Source organism: Carettochelys insculpta, chromosome 5 (assembly GCF_033958435.1).
Source record: "Carettochelys insculpta isolate YL-2023 chromosome 5, ASM3395843v1, whole genome shotgun sequence".
In the NCBI taxonomy this organism is placed as follows: domain Eukaryota; kingdom Metazoa; phylum Chordata; order Testudines; family Carettochelyidae; genus Carettochelys; species Carettochelys insculpta.
In genome coordinates this window covers 125,879,514-125,898,363 of record NC_134141.1, presented here as the reverse complement: position 1 = coordinate 125,898,363, position 18,850 = coordinate 125,879,514, and the positions used below count along the sequence as shown (strand labels likewise).

Sequence of the window (18,850 nt, the reverse complement as noted above, 5' to 3'; positions counted from 1 at the left end):
TGCTGTTCATTGCTCAAAGAGCAGAGATTTGTAAGGTTCTTTCATTTTTCTGGGAAGAGTTTCAGTCATATGGATAAGAATGAATTTCTTCTCTCTCCCCCAGTGCTTCTAAACAGGAAAATCAAAGGCTGAAAAAAATGTACCCTCTATTATTCCTCTCTTTTAAAATGGTAGTCGTTCTTTACCTGTGCCCATTTCTTGACTGCTGACTGGCTTCCTACTGAGTGTTTGGAAAAAGGAAAGTGACTCTGGCTTTTGTAAAGCAGATAGAGTGGAGATCTGGCACAGATAGATCTGAAAATGTGCAGTTTGAAGAAATCCAGCAGGACCTCTGACTGTCTCAGATTTCGCTTGTAGAAGACTAGGCTTTGAGGACAGATGGTTGGGGAGGGGGCAGATTGTGAATAGAGGCTGTACAGTTCTGCTGTCCACAGCCAGAGAAAGGCCATCTTAGAGGCAAAAATACGGGTGATTTTATGGGTACTTCCCTGGATCAGCTCACCCTGGGCCCCTAAAAGGGGTCTTGGATGCCAAGTGCCACTCAAAAGATGTGTACTCAGACTACCCACATGGAGCTGCTGTGTATGCCTCTGCTCAAAGCACCTCTTACAGCACCAGCCAAAATGCCCATGGTGCTGCGGGGCTGGGTATGCTAGCCAAGTGCTTTCCCAGCTCAAGCTGTCAGTTCAGGAGAAAGGAGAAGAAAAGAATACGATAATACAAAGCCAAACGCTGGCCCTGCTGAAGTCAGTGGGAGTTTGGCCATTTACTACAGTGGGATCAAGCTGTCACTCATATTTCCAGGTCAACACATTCTCACCACCCCATTCTGTTCTCACGTCCGTGGCTGTAAAACTAGAACACCACCACCGTCTGCAGACATGGTTCTGGATTTGACAGCACAGTTCAGTAACTGGGTCTTTCTTCATATAGATAAACTCAGAAATGTTTTCCTCCCCAGCCCTCTTCTCCAAATCCTCTAAATTACTTGCATGTATCGATTGCATTTGAAGGTGAATTGGGGCTGTATTTCATAAATCTCTAATTCAACTACACGGATGAAATTAATAAGTCCATTTCAGCCCAGACATAACACTATTGACTCCAACGGCAACTGAAGGAACTCAGTGTCTCCCAAGCAGCAGCACCTCACATCCTGCTCTGGAAACATTTTATAAGAACTAACAAATTCTCTTAAAATCCAGAGGAAATGGAACCTTGCCCTGCTCAAACCACCAGTGTTTCTATTTCATATACTAATACACTTTGTCCAGACCACTGGGAATCACCTTCAGCTTAAAATAACCCACAAGTACGGCTGATGCTGTGTCTCTTCGCTGACTGACCCAAAAAGAGAAGGTTGGCAAAATTGACATTAGATGACCAAAATAACATTGCAGGTGATGTGAAGCCAAAGGACAAGAAAAGTAAAGGACATAATGCTTTCCATCCCAAAGAGTGCGGCTGTTGCTCACTGAGCTGATATGGAGGTTAGCTTGTCCTCTAACCTCTGATGGTGTGGACTGGGGTAGCTTTACTCCAGCTATGGCAAAACTCAAGAATCAGGCCTTTTATGTCTATTGCTAGCATGCATTAAGGGGTTTTGTGTTTCCACTGGTCACTGTCTTCTGGCGTCTGCCATATAGCAAACATTTGACCTAGTGTCTCCTCAGCTGTGTCTACACATGCACGCTACTTTGAAGTAGCGGCACCAACTTCGAAATAGCGCCCGTCGCGGCTACACGCGTCGGGCGCTATTTCGAAGTTAACTTCGACGTTAGGCGGCGAGACATCGAAGTCGCTAACCTCATGAGGGGATCGGAATAGCGCCCTACTTCGACGTTCAACGTTCAACGTCGAAGTAGGGACCGTGTAGACGATCCGCGTCCCGCAACGTTGAAATTGCCGGGTCCTCCATGGCGGCCATCAGCTGGGGGGTTGAGAGATGCTCTCTCTCCAGCCCCTGCGGGGCTCTATGGTCACCGTGGGCAGCAGCCCTTAGCCCAGGGCTTCTGGCTGCTTCTGCGGCAGCTGGGGATCCATGCTGCAGGCACAGGGTCTGCAACCAGTTGTAGGCTCTGTGTATCTTGTGTTGTTTAGTGCAACTGTGTCTGGGAGGGGCCCTTTAAGGGAGCGGCTTGCTGTTGAGTCCGCCCTGTGACCCTGTCTGCAGCTGTGCCTGGCACCCTTATTTCGATGTGTGCTACTGTGGCATGTAGACATACCCTTGCAGCGCCTATTTTGATGTGGTGTCGTGCAACGTTGAAGTTGAACATCGACGTTGCCAGCCCTGGAGGACGTGTAGACGTTATTCATCGAAATAGCCTATTTCGATGTTGGCTTCACGTGTAGACATAGCCCTCTAGACACACACCTTCTAGGACTGTTGCTAGTCCTTCACCTTCAATTTGTTTTAAAATATTTGGGGGGCTGGATTTAGTGAGAGCTCAAGCAGAGAGTGAGGAAGAAAGTGTGAGGATTTGCATGTGAGTGCCTGACTTGAGTGTGTGGCAGGGAGGGGCTCCCAGGGCAGCCGGTGGGAGGGGAAGTGTATGAAGCACTGGGGGAGAGATAAGAGAGTCAGTTTTGCCTGGGTCAGGATTTCACCTTGACTTCAATACATTTTGATGCTCCTTCCCACTGAAGTCAACACTTTTTCCTACCAAAAAGGCTGGTGGAGAGGCATGGTGTTCCTTAGCACTGACAAGCTGTACCCAGGCAGGACCCATATACTGCTGCTGCTGTCTTCCACTCATGCTAGAATTAGCAGAGGCAGAAAACAGAGAACTCTCGCTCCTCTGCTTCTTACAAGAGCTTACACTGTGCTGCACCAGTAGAGAACAAAACCCTCAGGAGCTGGACGCAGCCCCTGACAGCAGCCAGAGAGACCAGAGAGGCCCTATGTTACTTTCACATGCAAAACAATGGTTATAGACAGGGGTCCTTTGAGTCACTGAGTATACCAAGTGACTTGCCCAAGGTCCCACAGGAAGTCTGTGGCAGAGTAGGGAATGGCACCTGAGTCTCAGTGTAGCCCCTAAAAGATTACATCATCCTTCTTCTCCAGCAGATGAGATACAACAAACATTTAAAAAATCATGGGGAAGGCAGTGAGGAATAGACATAGAAGTCAGACAAACATTTTCAAACCTCCGTGATGAGTTCAGGCTTTAGGTCCATTTATGATCCAAACCAATCTGTGTCACTAATTGTTACAGGCCTGGGCATTCCAGAAAAGACAAAGCATGGCTGAAAGACTACATGACATTTGAAAGAAACATGATCTACTGTTGGCCTCCGTTGCTGCAATTTCTTCTGTCACTTCTACAGCTTTCTGTGCATTTGGGTTCACCAAGCCATTAGTCAGCACTGAGGAGACACAAAACTCAGCCCAGCTATGGCCACGCTAGAGAGAAGTTACACAGGGAATTCTCAAAAGAAACCAGAGTCCTGGGAAAAAATAGCAAATACAGCAGGGTCTCAACATTCGCGAGGGTTCTGTGTTGCGAACCCTCATGAGTGTTGAATTTCCCGAACATGGGGAAGCTGCTGCTGCTAGCGCACCCTGCCTGGAGCCCCGGCTGCCAGCACACCCTGCCTGGAGCTCCAGCTGCTGGCACTCCCTGCCTGGAGCCCTGGCGAGGCTGCATCTGCTGATGCTCCTGCCCGGGGTCCCAGGGAAGGGGCAGCTGCCGTGCTCCTGCCCCAGAGTCCTGGGGAAGCAGCGGCCACCGGCGCTCCTGTCTGGGGCCCCAGGGAAGTGTCGGCCACCGGTGCTTCGCACCCTGGGAAGCAGCAAACACCAGCGTTCCCCACCCTGGGCTTGCAAATAATTGAATACGTGAACCTGAAGTTCGCAAATGTGGGAACTTTACTGTACAGGACTCCTGAGCAATCCAGAAAAAAAAACACCATGAGTGAAACGTATTAGAGGAAACGAAGGAGGAAAACAGCCATAGGTAGAGTCTTCAGGAGTTAATTTACACAAAATTCACTTTCACCCAGTTCTACACTGATCACCAAACAGAGATCCTATGACCCTGGAGCACCCAGTTAATCTGTTCCTAGAACCTTGCAAATCCACTAATATCCACTTTATATCTGCGGGTATCCCCGTCTGCAGCTCAGTTTCGCAGATACAGGTGCAAAGGTGGATAAAGATTTTGTATCCGCGCAGGGTTCTATCTGTTCCTCTTCCTTTGGTGACTACAGGCAGCCCCGGACAGCCAGACAATAATGGATTGTATCTCAGCAAACAGAACACAGTTTTTCTTGTTGCTGCTCTGTGCAGCTTTGGCACTTCCCAAATACCGTGTGTGGCTGAAGAAGGGGGAAGAGAACAGAAACAATGTACTGGTTCATCACATCACTCAGGCAGCTAGGTATACGCTCAACTCTGATGACCCTAGATCTTGGCAAAATTTATGTGACTCTAAGGTCAGTGGCATGAAAAATAGTTACTTTTGGGACCCAATTTGCAAATCAGATAATTACATCTGCATATGAGCATCTCGACTACCCAAGCTGCATGTGTTCCTTTTTCCTTTTGCTCTGTATTACCTGTGCTGTGGAACCTCTAAGGACCTTTCTCCTTGATCAGAGCATCACTGTGCTAGCTGCAAACACACAGCAAATTCCTATTATTGCAAATGATTTGTATTGCTGTAGCATCAAGGAGTCAGTCACAGACAGGGCCCATTGCACTAGGTGCTGGACACACAGAACAGAAAGGTCCCTGCTAACAGCTTACAATCTAAGGCTATGTCTATATTAGACATAGCAGTCAATGGCTGATAGGTGATTTTAGCTATGCCAATTATGGAGCTAAAACTCACTTTTCAGCCATTGACTCCTGTGCCTGTCTTCATGGAAGAAGGTCAACAGGAGTGCTTCCTTAATCCTAATGGCTTGCAGGGAGTTCCAGGATCAACGTTGACCCCTGCAATTAGCTGTTTCATGCATGCGCAAAACAGCACCCTGCAAGATCAAACCTGAGCAGTCGATCTTCTGTGGTAAGTGTAGATGCAGCCTTGGTATAAAGCTGCGCCCCCACTTAAACTGCTAGAATGGCAGCACAACAGCTGAGCTGCTGTTGCACCAACAGTGATGGGAAGACAACCATCACTGCAGGTCATCCATCTCCCTGAACGGTGATAACCAGGTGTAGGGAGACCATCCGTCCTGTACTGGGCGGGACTCTTTGCCCCGTATTTGCCCCCCCATCTAGCCTCGGGGACACAGGGGAAGCATGGGCAGTTGCTGCTGCCCCAGGGCTCCCAGGGACGCCGGCAGCTGTGGCTTTCCCCAGGGCTCTGGGGATTAAGAGTGGCTGACGCTTCCCCGGGGCTCCCAGGGAGTTCTGGTGGCTGCCGCCTCCTTCCAGGCTCCCCGGGGCTTGGAGAAGCTGCCCCTCCCCCCATATCTCCCTACCTGTATTTGGGACAGGGAGATTCAGTCGCCCTAACTAGGTTGCTCTACCATCCTCTGCACACATCTCTGGCATGTGGATTTTTCACTCCCCTAGCAACGTAACTGTGTCGACTTAACTTTTTAGGGTGGGTTTGGCATAAGCCAAGAGACAACAGGTCAATGCAACAGACAGAGGGAAGAGCGTAAGAAATAATGGGGCAAAACTGATTAGTGTGATAAACAGCTTTTTCAGCCCACCAGCAGCCTAGTGTCTGAGAGGTTGGTTTTGCTTCTTTGACAACCTCACCTGCTCCTACAGCCAAACACAGGGCTCAGCCGGCCCAGTTAGCCTGACCCAATGCTGTCGTCATTAACATAGCCATTCATTAGCCATGTGATTAGCTCGTCTTTGTCTCTTCCTCTGGAAGGAGGAATGATTTTTTATATGTTACAGAATAAAGATCTCTGACCCTGGGAATGGGTGTCCTCCCTGAGACCTCAAAGCTAGACATAGTAGTAGTGTTGCTGCCCTTTCCTCTCCCTCCGCCCTTGAGTCCTGGCCCAGAGAGTGCGATGCCTGGAAAGGTCAGCCAATGTGCTTCGCTGCTAAGGACTTTCCTTTCTTGCTGTCCGCTCGCCTTCATTTTCAAATTTTCCTTCCGCTTCTTTTATTGTCTCCAGTTTGTCTGAAATATCAGAGAAGGGCCACTTTAAGAGCATTATGTATTTTTAAACACCTGCATTCTTACGCTTATGGTGACAAAATACTTCAATTACTTCATCCTCTAGGTGGGGAAAGAAGCCAGAAATGTTTGCTAATTAAACAGCCTGACTGAAACCACATTCCTCTCAGCATTTCCCTCAAGCAAAACCATCCTGTCAGCTCTTAATCCAGATTATATATATATATATATGGCCTCTTTCATCTCAAGAGATGGTGGTTAGCAGCGGTGGTGAGGATCTATGGGCAGTGTTTGAGTCTGCAGCTTCTCTCGTGGCTTAGCCATCCCATATTGGATTTGCACGGTTGACTGTAATAACCGCAGTCTATTTCCGAATTCTTGAGTCTGAGAGGTTTTCCTTCTAAGACAACGTTCTTTTGTATGGCTTGCACATATACTGTCAAAGGATGATGTGCCCTGTCATAGCAATCATTGCCAAGTATTTTGATCAGATGATGTAGATTCTCAGGATTTTGGATCAATGTTGAATTTTTTCATGGTGTTTTTGCATGTATCCTTGAATCTTAGCTTTGGTCTTCCTCTTGTTCTCAACCCACATGACAGTTCACCAAAGACGATTTCTTTCGGAAGACATTTGTTACCCATTCTTCTCACATAACAAAGCCATCATAGTCTTCTGCTGTTGAGGATCACTATGAGGCTTGGTATGCCAGATCTTGACAGGACATCTGCATTTGAAACTTTATCTTTCCAGTTGACACTCATAATTCTGCAGAGGCAGCGAAGATGGAAGCTTTTCAATTTTTTCTCCTGGTTCGAGTAGGTGGTCCATGGGTCTGAGGTGGGCCTCAGAACCACAGAACAGGATACTCCGTACACATGCCTGGTAGATTAGTATCTTTGTTTTCACTGTCGGTTTAGGATAGTTCTATATTCGTTTCTTAAGTCTGCCAAAAATAGTAGAGACCTTCCCAGTTCTGATGTTCATTTCTTTGTCCATGAATAGGTTTGTGGTAACAGTAGATCAAAAGTAACAGAATTGTTGAACCACGTCTAATGGGCTGTTATCCAGAATGACACTGGGTCACTGAGGTATCTTGAGTGAATACAATAGTTCTCTACATGCTAATGTCAAGGGAAAACAACTTGCAGGCTCTGGATAGAGAATCTATCAGTGACTGTAGCATGTCTTCATTATGAGCGATGAGAGCTGCATCATCTGCAAAGAGGAGTTTCCTAATGAGTACTTTCGTGACCTTAGTTTTGTCCTTAAGTCTTGCCAGGTTGTAGAGAGAGCCATCTAAGCTTGTGTGGAGGAATAAGATTAAAGTTATTATGGCCACCTCAGTCTTCTCTTTTCTATACTAAAGCAAACTCAGTTCTTTCAATCTTCCCTCATAGGTCATGATTGCTGGACCTTTGATCATTTTTGTTTCTCTTCTTTGGATTTTACTAAAATTGTCCACATCTTTCCCCCAATTCCAGAACTGGACACAATGCTACAGTAGAGGCCTAATCTGTGCAGAGTAGGGCAGAAGAATTATTTCTCATGTCTTGTTTGCAACACTCCTGTTCATGCATCCCATAATGATATTTGCTATATTTGCAACAGCATCACTCTGCTGACTCATATTTAGCTCATGATCCACCATGACCTCTAGATCCCTTTCTGTAGTACTCTTTCTTAGATTGTCACTTCCCATTTTGCATGCATGCAACTGGTTGTTCCTTCCTAAGCAGAGCACTTTGCATTTGCCCTGATTGCATTTCATGCTATTTACCTCAGACCAGTGACTTATCTTCTCCAGTTAGCCCAGGTCATTTTAATCCTGTCCTCTGAAGTACTTGCAGCCCTTCATAGGCTGGTATAATTGGCACATTAGAAGTGTACACTGCAGGATTCCCTCTAATTTTTTCCATCCATGAGCAGAAAAAATTGTTTTATGGACCAAGGCATGTGCAAATGTGCACCACCAATAGCAAACACATGCTGCCCACTGTGGGCACTCTGCTAATCAGCTGGGTGGTACCTGAATCTCTCCTGGGCAGCCACCCAAGTGCTCAGCGTACAGGGAACACTGGTACTCTCTATATACTGTTCTCTAAATCACTGATGAAGATATCGAACAGAACTGGGCCCAGAACTGATTCCTGCACAACCCCATTGATGAGCCCCCTTTCAGCATGACTGTGAACCCTTGATAACTAGTCTCTGGAATGGTTTTGCAACCGGTTATGCACCCACCTTACATTAGCTCCACCTGAGTTGCATTTCCCGAGCTTGTTAATTAAGGTCTGCTGTTGGCCTGATCCAAAGTCTTTGAATTAAAGACTCCTGTTACTGTCAACAGGCCTCAGATCAGAATTGGTCTCAGAAGCAAGGTGGGAAGGTCTCAACACACATGAACCTGGTCACTCAGGAAGACACAAATATATGAGTGATGTGAGTGACTACACCAAGATCATTCCTGATAATGCAGAGACATGTGCTTTGAATCTCCCCAGGCCACCATGGCTCACTTCTCTGCAGGGGAATTCAAGCTAGGTACTGCTGCTGGTGATATCCCAGGGGTTCCAGCTCACAGCCACTGTAAGCGTGTTTGTTCCTTGGTCAGCACTATCCCCGCTGCAATTGCACTGGTGGCGTACTGGTTGGATATGCTTTCCAGAGGGCAAGGAGCACTCAGGTCCTTTCAATCAGCCGTACAGAGTAAGAGAAGAGATGCAGAGAATAAGAGTAGAATCATAAACGTGTAGGACTGGAAGGGACTTCAACAGACAGCAAGACTAGTCCACTGCACTCAAGGCATGACTTAACCATCCCTGACAGATGTTTGTCTAACCTGCTCTTAAAAACCTCCAATAGCAGAGATTCCACAGACTCCCTAAGCAATTTATGCTCAGACTTAACTACCCTGAGAGCCAGAACAATTTTCCTAATGAACAACCTAAACCTCTACAGCTGCAATTTAAGCCCATTTCTCTAATAAGAATAATTTTTCACCCTCCTCTATGTAACAACATTTTATATACTTGAAAGCCATTATCATGTCCTGCCTCAGTTTTCTCTTCTTCAGACTAAACAAACCCATTTTTAAAATGTTTTTCCCAACATGGGCCATGTTTTCTAAAACGTTATTATGTTCTTTGGACTTTGCCATTCTTCCTGAAATGTGGTGCCCAGAACTGGATGCAGTGTGGAGTTGAAATTTACTTCTTGTGTTGTGCTTATTAGACTCAAGCTAGTACATGAATTATTGCTGATTCACATTCATCGTGTGATCCACTGACCTCCTCAGGCTCCTTCCCACAGTACTGCTTCCCAAACAACCATTCCCATTCTGTAGATGTGAAACTGATTGTTCTTTCTTAAGTGGAGTACTTCACATTTGTCCTACATTTGCCCAGATCATTTTGAATTTTAATCCTATCCTCCAAAGCACTTGTAACCACTCCTAACTTGGAACTGTCCACATACTTTATAAGTGTACTCTATGCAATAATCTAAACCATTGACAAAGATATTGAACAGAATTGGTCTCAGAACCAATCCCTGCAGGATCCCATTCAATATGTCCTTCTAGCTTGATAAACTGCTCCCTGGGAACGGTTTTCCAGCCAGTTATGAATCCACCTTATAGCAGTTCCATCTAAGCTGTATTTCACTAGTTTATGAGAGGGTATTGGGAGACACTATCAAGAGCCTTACTAAAGTCAAAATACATCAAACTATTACCTTCTCCTACCCACACGGTTTGCTACCCTGCCAAAGAAAGCTTTTAGGTTGTTTTAACGTGATTTGTTCTTGACAAATCCATGTCGACTTTTACTTAATGACTTATCTTTTAGGTGTTTGTAAACTGATTGTGTGATTATTTGCCACTTTATCTTTCCCTGAAGTCAAACCAAATGCTCTGTTATTTCCTGGTTGGCTATCCCCTGTTTTCACATATGGGCATTTGGACATTTTGGAAAACTGTACCCTGCGCGTCATGGAGGTCACCTTTGAAAAAGGGACTTAAGAGCTTTTGAAAATTTCATCCCACGGCTTATTTCTTCCGCAAAGTTCTAACACATGGAACTGCACTAATGTTACTGAGAGCCAAATATGGAGCAGTACATAATACTTCTGACTTCAGGATTTCAAAGTGTTTTTCAAACATGAATTAAGTTGCACATCACGCCTGTATGTTAGCTTACAGATAGAGAAGCTGGCAACGTGAGTTTGAGTGACACAAGGACACAAAAGGAGTCAATTTCAGAGCTGGGAGTAGAACCCAGGAGTCCTGACTCCCCATCACTTGCTCCAGCTTTAATTATTAGAAAAATTGGATTAAATTCAACCCTGATACATCGTCACTGACTTCAGTGGAGCAGGACTGAATTTAGCTCTGTGTCTCCCCAGTGTCTCCATCCTGTAAATCTAATTATACTACACAGCTAAAAACCCTCCCACAATATACAAGGCCTGCTTGGGGAAAAAGAGCAATGAGCCTATTCTTAGGGGGAAATTGAGGTTTTGGAATGATTTGTGCTATTAAGAGCTATCTCTAAAAATAAATTGGTTAGGCTGCCAATCGCACCTGCCAGGAGCAAAGGTCCCAGCTATATGGAAATCATGGATACACAGAACTGGAAGGGACCTTGAGAGGTCTTCTTGTACAGTGCACTGGACTTGTGACAGGACTACTCCTGGTGGAATAATGCGTCAATGTACGTGTCACAGCATGCACAGAGGTAGCTCACCACACCCCACCTTCCCAAAATGGCCCTTGCGGGCCCCGCAGATTTCCCTGGTTCCCCGCAGAAAAATGATTGCTGATGGAAAGAAAGAAGAAAGCCACAAGAGCAACCACCCGTCCCTCCCTAGTAGTGCAGGCAGATCAGTTTGTGTACTGAGAACAGCTGACAGAGACATAAAATCACTGCCGGGGTAGGGGGGCTGGGCAGGAATGCATGTGCATGACAGACAGACAGACTGACACTGCTTGCAGCACTCTCAGCATGGAGGGCTAGAACTTTGGGGTGTCTCTGAGAAGAAAGGTAGAAGCAGGTTCTGCCCCTCAAGCAGAGCAGAACATAGCATCTTGCCTGCTTAGTGAATTGCTCCCATTGTTCTCAGTGAATTCCCCCAGGAGTATAAAACAGGTGTAAAAATTTTAGACTCACAGAATCCTAAAGTTGGAAGAGACCTCAGAAAGTCATCAAGTCCAACCCCCTAATGAAAGCAGGACCTATCCCAACTAAATCATCCTAGTCAGGGCTTTGTTAAGCTGAGACTTTACATTGCCCGAGTGGTGTAAAGGAGTCTATTCGTAAAGGACAGAATGGCCTTAGAAATGCTCATGGTACCTTAGTGATTAGAGCTGATCTAATTTTGGACTTGAAAAAATTTCCTACCAAAATGCAGTCTGTGAACAGACATTTCTTGAGGTGGTTGATACTCAGTACAAAGGGTGAGCTTGTGTCCCCAGCCCTCAGGTGCACTTCAGCTGCCTGTGATATAACACTGAGCATACAGCTGCATGTATTTGTTGACTAATAACTGGAAGTAAAGGGTCAATATCAGCTCCCAGTCCCATTCTTCATCTATTGTACTGTAGCTCTAACACACTGCAAAAATTACTGATACTAGCATGATCATGTTGCATTATTTTAAGAAATGAAATGCATTCAATTTTGCAGAATTTTAAAATATTAGACACAGAATTTTTAATTTTTGGTGTAGAATTTTTATTTATTTATTTATTTGGCACAGAATTCCCCAGAAACCCAGGACGCAGTATTATATAGACCATCCCTGATAGGTGCCTGTCTAATCTACTCTAAAAATCTCCAACAATGCAGATTCCACAACCTCCTAAGCAATTTGCTTCAGTGCTTAACCAACCTCTCCTTCTGAAATTGAAGCCCACTGCTTCTTGTCCTTTAGATATTTGAAAGCTGTTATCATGTGTCCTCTCACTCTTTTTCCCAGGCTAAACAACCCAATTTTTCAGTCTTCCTTCAGAGGTCATGTTTTCTAGCTCTTTAATAATTTCTTTGCTCTTCTAAGCTCTTCTAACATGTGAATAAACTCCATTTTGCCACCTTGCATATGCACACAGAAAAAGATCAGCAAGAAGGAGAGGGGTTAAATTCCCATGTACACAGGAGACTCAAAGCCAGCGGCTTTTGGCAGAACAGAACAGAAAGACCAGAAACAACATCAGAATGCATGCTCCAATTTCTAGTGAACCAACGGAAAGCCAGTGAGGCAGACATGCCAATTTAGAAAGTACAGACTGCTTTTAGACTCCAGCTCCTACACGAGATGCTGGCCTTAACTGCAATTTCCTTTTCAAAATAAGTTGCAAGTAGTTTTTCCATAGGGTTTTGAGGGAGTTATGTGCAGGAAGTGTCTGAATTAGGAGAACGAACTGATTTAACTCAACAGAAGGAAAACAGAAACCAGAGCAACACACTCTAGTGGCAAGAAATTAGACCAGAGACAATAGCAGATATTTGAGGGTCAGGATTCCTGGGTTCATTTGATGACTCTTAGCAGCCTAAAGACCTATCGTGAGAGCAGAAACCTTTCTCAGTTGTAAGCTCAATTGCTGAACTCTTGGTAAAGGTCCATAAAATGCCACAGTAATCTGTAATAATGTATGCTAATAGTAAATAGTACAAATGCACAACAAGGTCTGAATGGACAATAAGACCAACTGATTTAACTCGAGAATCCTGTTAAGATTTTGTCTGGCAGCAAAGAATATTTTGTCTCATAGGAATTTGGATCAGACCACAATAGCTACAGAAAAACAACAACATGGTCTCCAGACCTTTTCAATTAACTTTTTCTTTAAATAGGAAAGCTATTACCATCTTTTATACAATCAATGAGACAGTCAGACAGGAAATTTTCCTCATAAAAACTCTATGGTTAAAGGGAAAGGAAATAAGAAGTGTTAAAAGGAAAACCCTTACTTAAAACTGTGCGTTTCAAATGATGCAGCTGTTCCTTTCTTTTTCTGTATTTTTAATAAAAGATTTAAACAATCTTTAATGGTGTGTTTCCCATGGGATATAACATACCATTAGAAGTAGGCTGACCCAATCAAATTTATTAGGTAGCAGGTTCAAAGCAAACAAAAGCAGTACTTCTTCACACACAAAAAATGCACATCAACCTGTAGAACTCACTGCCAGAGGAAGCTACAAAGGCTAAAACTACAGCTTGGTTCAAAAGAGATTTTAGATAAGTTCATAGAGGGTAGGTCAGTAATGGCGCTTGGCCATGATTGTCAGGGATGAAACTGCATGCCCTTGGTGTCCCTGAGCCTCTAACTGTCCGAAGCCTGGAGCGGATGGCAGGCAATGGATCACCCGATAATTGGCTTGTTCTGGTAATTCCCTCTGAGAGGCATCTGGCATGGGCTGCCATCAGCAGACAAGATACTGGGCTAGGTGGCCTTTGGATGGACCCAGTGTGGCTGTTCGGTTGTTTTTGTGATTAGGCAGGTTGAGATCTCTGCATTCCAACCACTGAACCACGTTTAACAGTTTAGTATTCTACGGTGTCATGTAGCAACTTTGAATCTCTGGGCTCATTTCATCCACCAAAATGAGCTCAACAGATCAGTCATCTATAAATCTGCAGTTGCTTTGCTGCTGTTATACTTCTTAAGGCTCCTGTGAGAGGAAAACATTAAACCCATTTTACAAATGGGAAGACTGAGACACTTAGGCGTTGTCTACACTACCTCCCTACTTCGAAGGGAGGGTTGTAAGTAGGGTGTTGGGAGTTGATTAATATGCAGCACTTCATATGCATATGCAGCACTTCATTAAGCAAATTCCCCCCCACGGCAACTTTGAAGTTTTAAACTTCGAGGTGCCGGCTCGTGTCTAGCTGTGGCTCACCCGCTGGTGCTTCGAAGTGCCCAGGGTACTTGGACATCCTTTTACTCCTCAGGGCTTTGAAGTACCTTGGGCACTTGGAAGTACCGTCGGGTGAGCCGCGGCTAGACGCGAGCCAGCACTTCCAAGTTTAAAACTTCGTCGTCGCTGCGGGAGGGAATTTGCTTAAAGAAGTGCTGCATATGCACCACAGCACTTCATTAATAAACTCCCAACACCCTGCTTACCACGCTCCCTTCGAAGTAGGGAGGTAGCGTAGACATAGACACAGCCTCAGAGTGTCAGGTCAAGATTTTCCAAAGCGCTCACTAATTTGCACCTCCATAGGAGCTATGGCTGCCCAGCGCCTCTGCAAACCAGGTCCTCACTTGTCTCAATCCAGACGCCCAAAATTAGCAAACACTTCTGACAGTCGAGGTCTGAGTGACTATCCCCTAAGGTCGCACAGCAAGTCAGTGGCAGCGCCAGGAATAGTGTCTAAGGGAAAGCTACTCCGCAATATGACCTATGCCTGGCCTGGGCCAGCTGAGTCAGGCTTACATAATTTGGGCTGCAGGGCTATAAAAATGCTGTGCAGACATTTGTGCTTCGGCAGAGTCCAAGCTCAGAGACCCTGGAAGCGGGAGAGTTCCGTAGCCCAGGCGCCACATAAAACCAAACATCTACACTACACTGTTATAGGCTCACAGCCTGAGCCTCATCAGCGACATCAGAAGACCTGGGCCAGCTGTGCCTGTGTCAGGGAGGATATACCCTAGGAGTGCTCACACCTTTGCCATAGGAAGTAGGAGATAGAGCAATATTTCAGTTGTATGGTAGAGTTACCACCTGCTCTGGAACTTTCATGGTTCCTAAAACCAACACAGTCTCTAAGTATCACCACTTTGTAGCACAAGGACATTTAGTGCAATGTAATAACATAAACATCATGATGATGTAATGGCCAAGTCCATTCTGAAGGCATATTCACCAGCCCTAACCCCAGCTCACTTGGCTCCAACGAGGCACAAGCTGTCTGCAAGGTCTGCTGTAGCCAGTGAATGTCATTAGTTATTAGGATTTCATCCTTCTAAATTAAGAGATGGCTTTAGACAGAGGACTTGAATAAATCAGCTATTGTACTCGCCTATAAATCATGCCTGATAACCGTCTTTCCTCCTCATATCTGGAGAAACATTTCATTCAGTGTTAAACATCCCTTCAAATATAATAGGGCACATAAAGTGGAAGACAGATAGCATAATACATTCAACGCTTATGAAAAAAGTAGTACATTGCTTATTCCCTATCTCAAACTGTCTGAAAAATGAGGCTTATTTCTTAGTCCATAGTAAGTGACTTGCTAGGCTGTCAGTGATCACATAGGCTTAGGTTTTCCTTGCAAATGACACATGATCTGATTTTGTCCTTGATGATTCAATGGAGTTTTACAATAACCTTGCAGACACTATCAGCAATAGAAGCTATGGTTTACAAATGATGAACTAATGGATCAACAGAGGAGGAGCCAGAGGTGGAAAACTTGCTGTGAACCAGCCATTCTCAAAGATATTTAGACGCTTAACTCCCAGGGAAAACGGTAGGAATTAAGTGCCAATATATCTTTGAGAATCTGGACTCAGATGAAATACATCTCTCAAATTTTATGCTCTGTGGTCATGGTTTGTCCCTCTCCCTGGCAGCAATCACATATATTAGACACACAAACACCTGATAATGTTTGCCACAAGCAGGATTGCTACTTTGCTATTTTTCTTTATGGTACGTTAGCATAAGAAGAGATTCTCATCTAATTTACACCAGTCTCAGACTATCATAAATTCAGTAAAAATCAAATTCTCTGCATATACACCAGTGAGATCGGAATGTCATTAATACAACTGGTTAGTAAAACATGTAAAGTCCTTTGGAATACATATGTAAGAGTGGTGATTTATAAATGTAAACAAGATTGTTTTCTCAAGTCTGTTTGCACAACCTGAGACTCTGGGAAAAACTCCATTAAAAAGAGACAATAGGATTCAAATATTGTAGGCAGCAGACAGAGTAAGACTTTGCTGTATAAGCCAGTACTGGATGAACTACAAACCTGAAACCCAGGGATTTATTCTAATAAGTGTTGGCAGCGATTGCCTGCTGGACCTTGCATGATTCGTTGGCATTGATCCTACTGGGCAGGTACTTTGCTTCCTAATCTGGATATACATGAAGTTGAATGGCTCTCCAGAGAGAGAGGACACAGGGCTTGGGCTGTGCAGTACTCTGGGAGGATCCCTAAAAGCAATAATGACTAGGCAGGATTTAATTTTATCTCACTCTTAAGTTTTTGTGAATGAGACCAAAACCTCGGGAAGAGGGTTTGTTTTGACTTGGTGCAGGTATATGTGACCTACATTTGGAGCAGAGCAAGGAAATCACCTGCTCACATAAAATGAAACATCCTTCAAACTGTCACAGAAGAGATTTGAGCTCTCTTCCTCCTATAGTGACAGGGAGCAGAGACTCAACTTCCCGACCACCAATAATTAATACTTCTTAACACATATATAGCATTTTCCATCTGTAGACTCCAAGTGTTCTACAAAAGAGGCTCAGTAACATTAACCCAATTTTACAGATGGGGAAGTTGAAGTGCAGAAAGAGGAAATGACACATAAGGCCAGACTAAACTCCATACTTTGCGAGACCTCAGTCATATTTGTTGATCAAAGTCTTTCCTTGCCTGTACTACTGCTTATGGCCACACAGCAAGGCAGTGTCAGACCTAGTATTAGAGCACAGGAACTATCAGCTTGCTTACCTTTGGCATCTTGCGGAGGTTGGGAGAGAGTTTCAGGCAGGTGACATGGCCTCGGTCATCTCCGATAATGATAATGGGGTAGATGGGATTAAACTGGACATGGGTGATTTTGTTTTTCTTCTTGGCCACAACAGGCTGGTTGCAGATAGCTTCATATTTATTAATGCTCAGATCAAACACATGGGCCTAGGAAACAAAGGCAGCAAACACAAAAGGGATTAACCAAACAAAAAAGCGATACTCAGAGAATTGCAGAAAGGAAAAACATACATTAGGTCCCATCTAAATCCATTTGCTGTGGCCAAGGATAGATTGTTTCCTACAATTCATCTAAAGCAGGGCAAGGCCCTGGTGAATAACTCAGGTGTAGGGCCTCTGATCACTTTCTTGGGCAGACAGTCCACATTCTAGATGAACTTTAGGGTGAAAGCCTGATTCTGTCTCCCAAAGGGATGGGGTGCTTTCCTGGAGTCCACGGCCAGACTCCAATTGACTTGATCAGGAGCAGGCCTGGACCTTTCAGTACCAGTCTCACCAGCTTTTAATCCCCAACTCAAGTATTTGAAATAACAAGGCAATCAGATTCTAACACTATATCAGTATGTGGAGTGATGCACAAGACCTGGCATGTTTCCCAATATGCTGATTATCCTTTCCTCCAGTGCTTTCAAATATTTAGAGCCTTAATAACACCATAAAAAGAGCTGAAACACTAATTAAAAGGAACATTATGAGTACGAGCACAGTCTACTAATGCATATTTCATTGGACTGAAGCAGGTAAAGCACAAGAAACTGAAATACACAATGTAAAGCTGTTTAAGTCCAACCCTCTAGCAGGAACTCTGCTGATTTAGACATCACCAATCCTGCAGCATTCTTATGTGTTGTTTGGATTGCAGGAGGGCCTAGCTGCCCCAGTCTGGACCAGGTCCTTTTGCACTTGCTGCTGTACTAACTTAGAACACAGAGATAATAACGGGATCAGCGCTCTGAGCTGCTCCCACACGACACCACTCTGGGGGGGTGGGTATCACAGTCATTGGAGGTGTCACATTGCCTTTCCAGGGCATTAGCCATTTCAAACTTCTATCACAACAACTGCGTATTACATCTATAGATGCCAACTCTGTGGCTGCACTGATCAACTCCTCCTCCTGCTTTCCAGTGTCAGTGTGTCCCACCTGCTATGATCAGCTGTTCTGCAGTGTGCAGCAGGCATAGGGGAGGGGATGAGTGGGACATGGCATGCTCAGGGGAGGTGGCAGAACTGGGTGGAAGAGGTGGGGAGAGGGTGGAGGGCTGGCGGTATGGGTGGAGTGGGGGGATGGGCCTGGGGTGGAGCAGGGGCAGAGCAAGGGTGGAAAAGGTGGGGGCAGGGATGGGGGATTGGGGGACAAGTCAGGTGGGGGCAGGCCTGGGCTAGCAGGGAGGGTTTGAGCACCCCCTGGGGCCTGGAGAGAGCCAGCACCTGAGATTAAACCTCATGTATTTTGGTCATCCAGTTGTTATGCTGATTGCTGGAGGCCTCTCCCACAATGACAGTGACATTTTGTTAGGCATGGTACAGCTACATAGTGGGGTTTTCTTTGTTGCATGGGCCATGTGTATTCCCTGTGCTGGTGCTAGCACAATTCTGGAAACTCAGTCACTCAAAGACACTGTTCTGTCAGGGCACCCCCTTAAGGTCCCTTGACAAGGGTGTGAGACTAAGTCAGGGAAGACCAGGGTTTGCCTGCTGTTAAGCAAACAGAGATAATGGCAAACAGAGGAGGTTTGCAACACAGTTTGACAGGAGGCAAGAGAAACTAAGGCAGCTGCTACACTACCATGGTCCTGTCAGAAGGGCCATGGTAATGAAGCAATTTGAAGCAAGCTAATGAGCCGCTGACATGCATATTCAGTGCCTCATTAGCATAATGGCATCTGCACAAACAAATGTTGAATTACATATTGACAGTGAAGATGGGGGCAGTTTCGAAATAAGTGCCCTGCTTCCACATTCCCTTACTCCACAGCACTAGAACAGAGTAAGGGAATATTGAAGCGGGGTGCTT

At 45.1% G+C, this 18,850-nt stretch overlaps 1 protein-coding gene across 1 annotated transcript in view; it reads right to left on the bottom strand.

The window, feature by feature from the left end:
- Positions 1-18,850, bottom strand: part of LOC142013949 (dynein axonemal intermediate chain 1-like) — a 233,542-nt gene that overhangs the window by 58,102 nt on the left and 156,590 nt on the right. Inside the window, exon 16 of the mRNA XM_074995971.1 lies at positions 16,795-16,980. Within this exon, the coding sequence (XP_074852072.1) occupies positions 16,795-16,980 (186 nt within the window). The remainder of the gene's footprint in view (positions 1-16,794; positions 16,981-18,850) is intronic.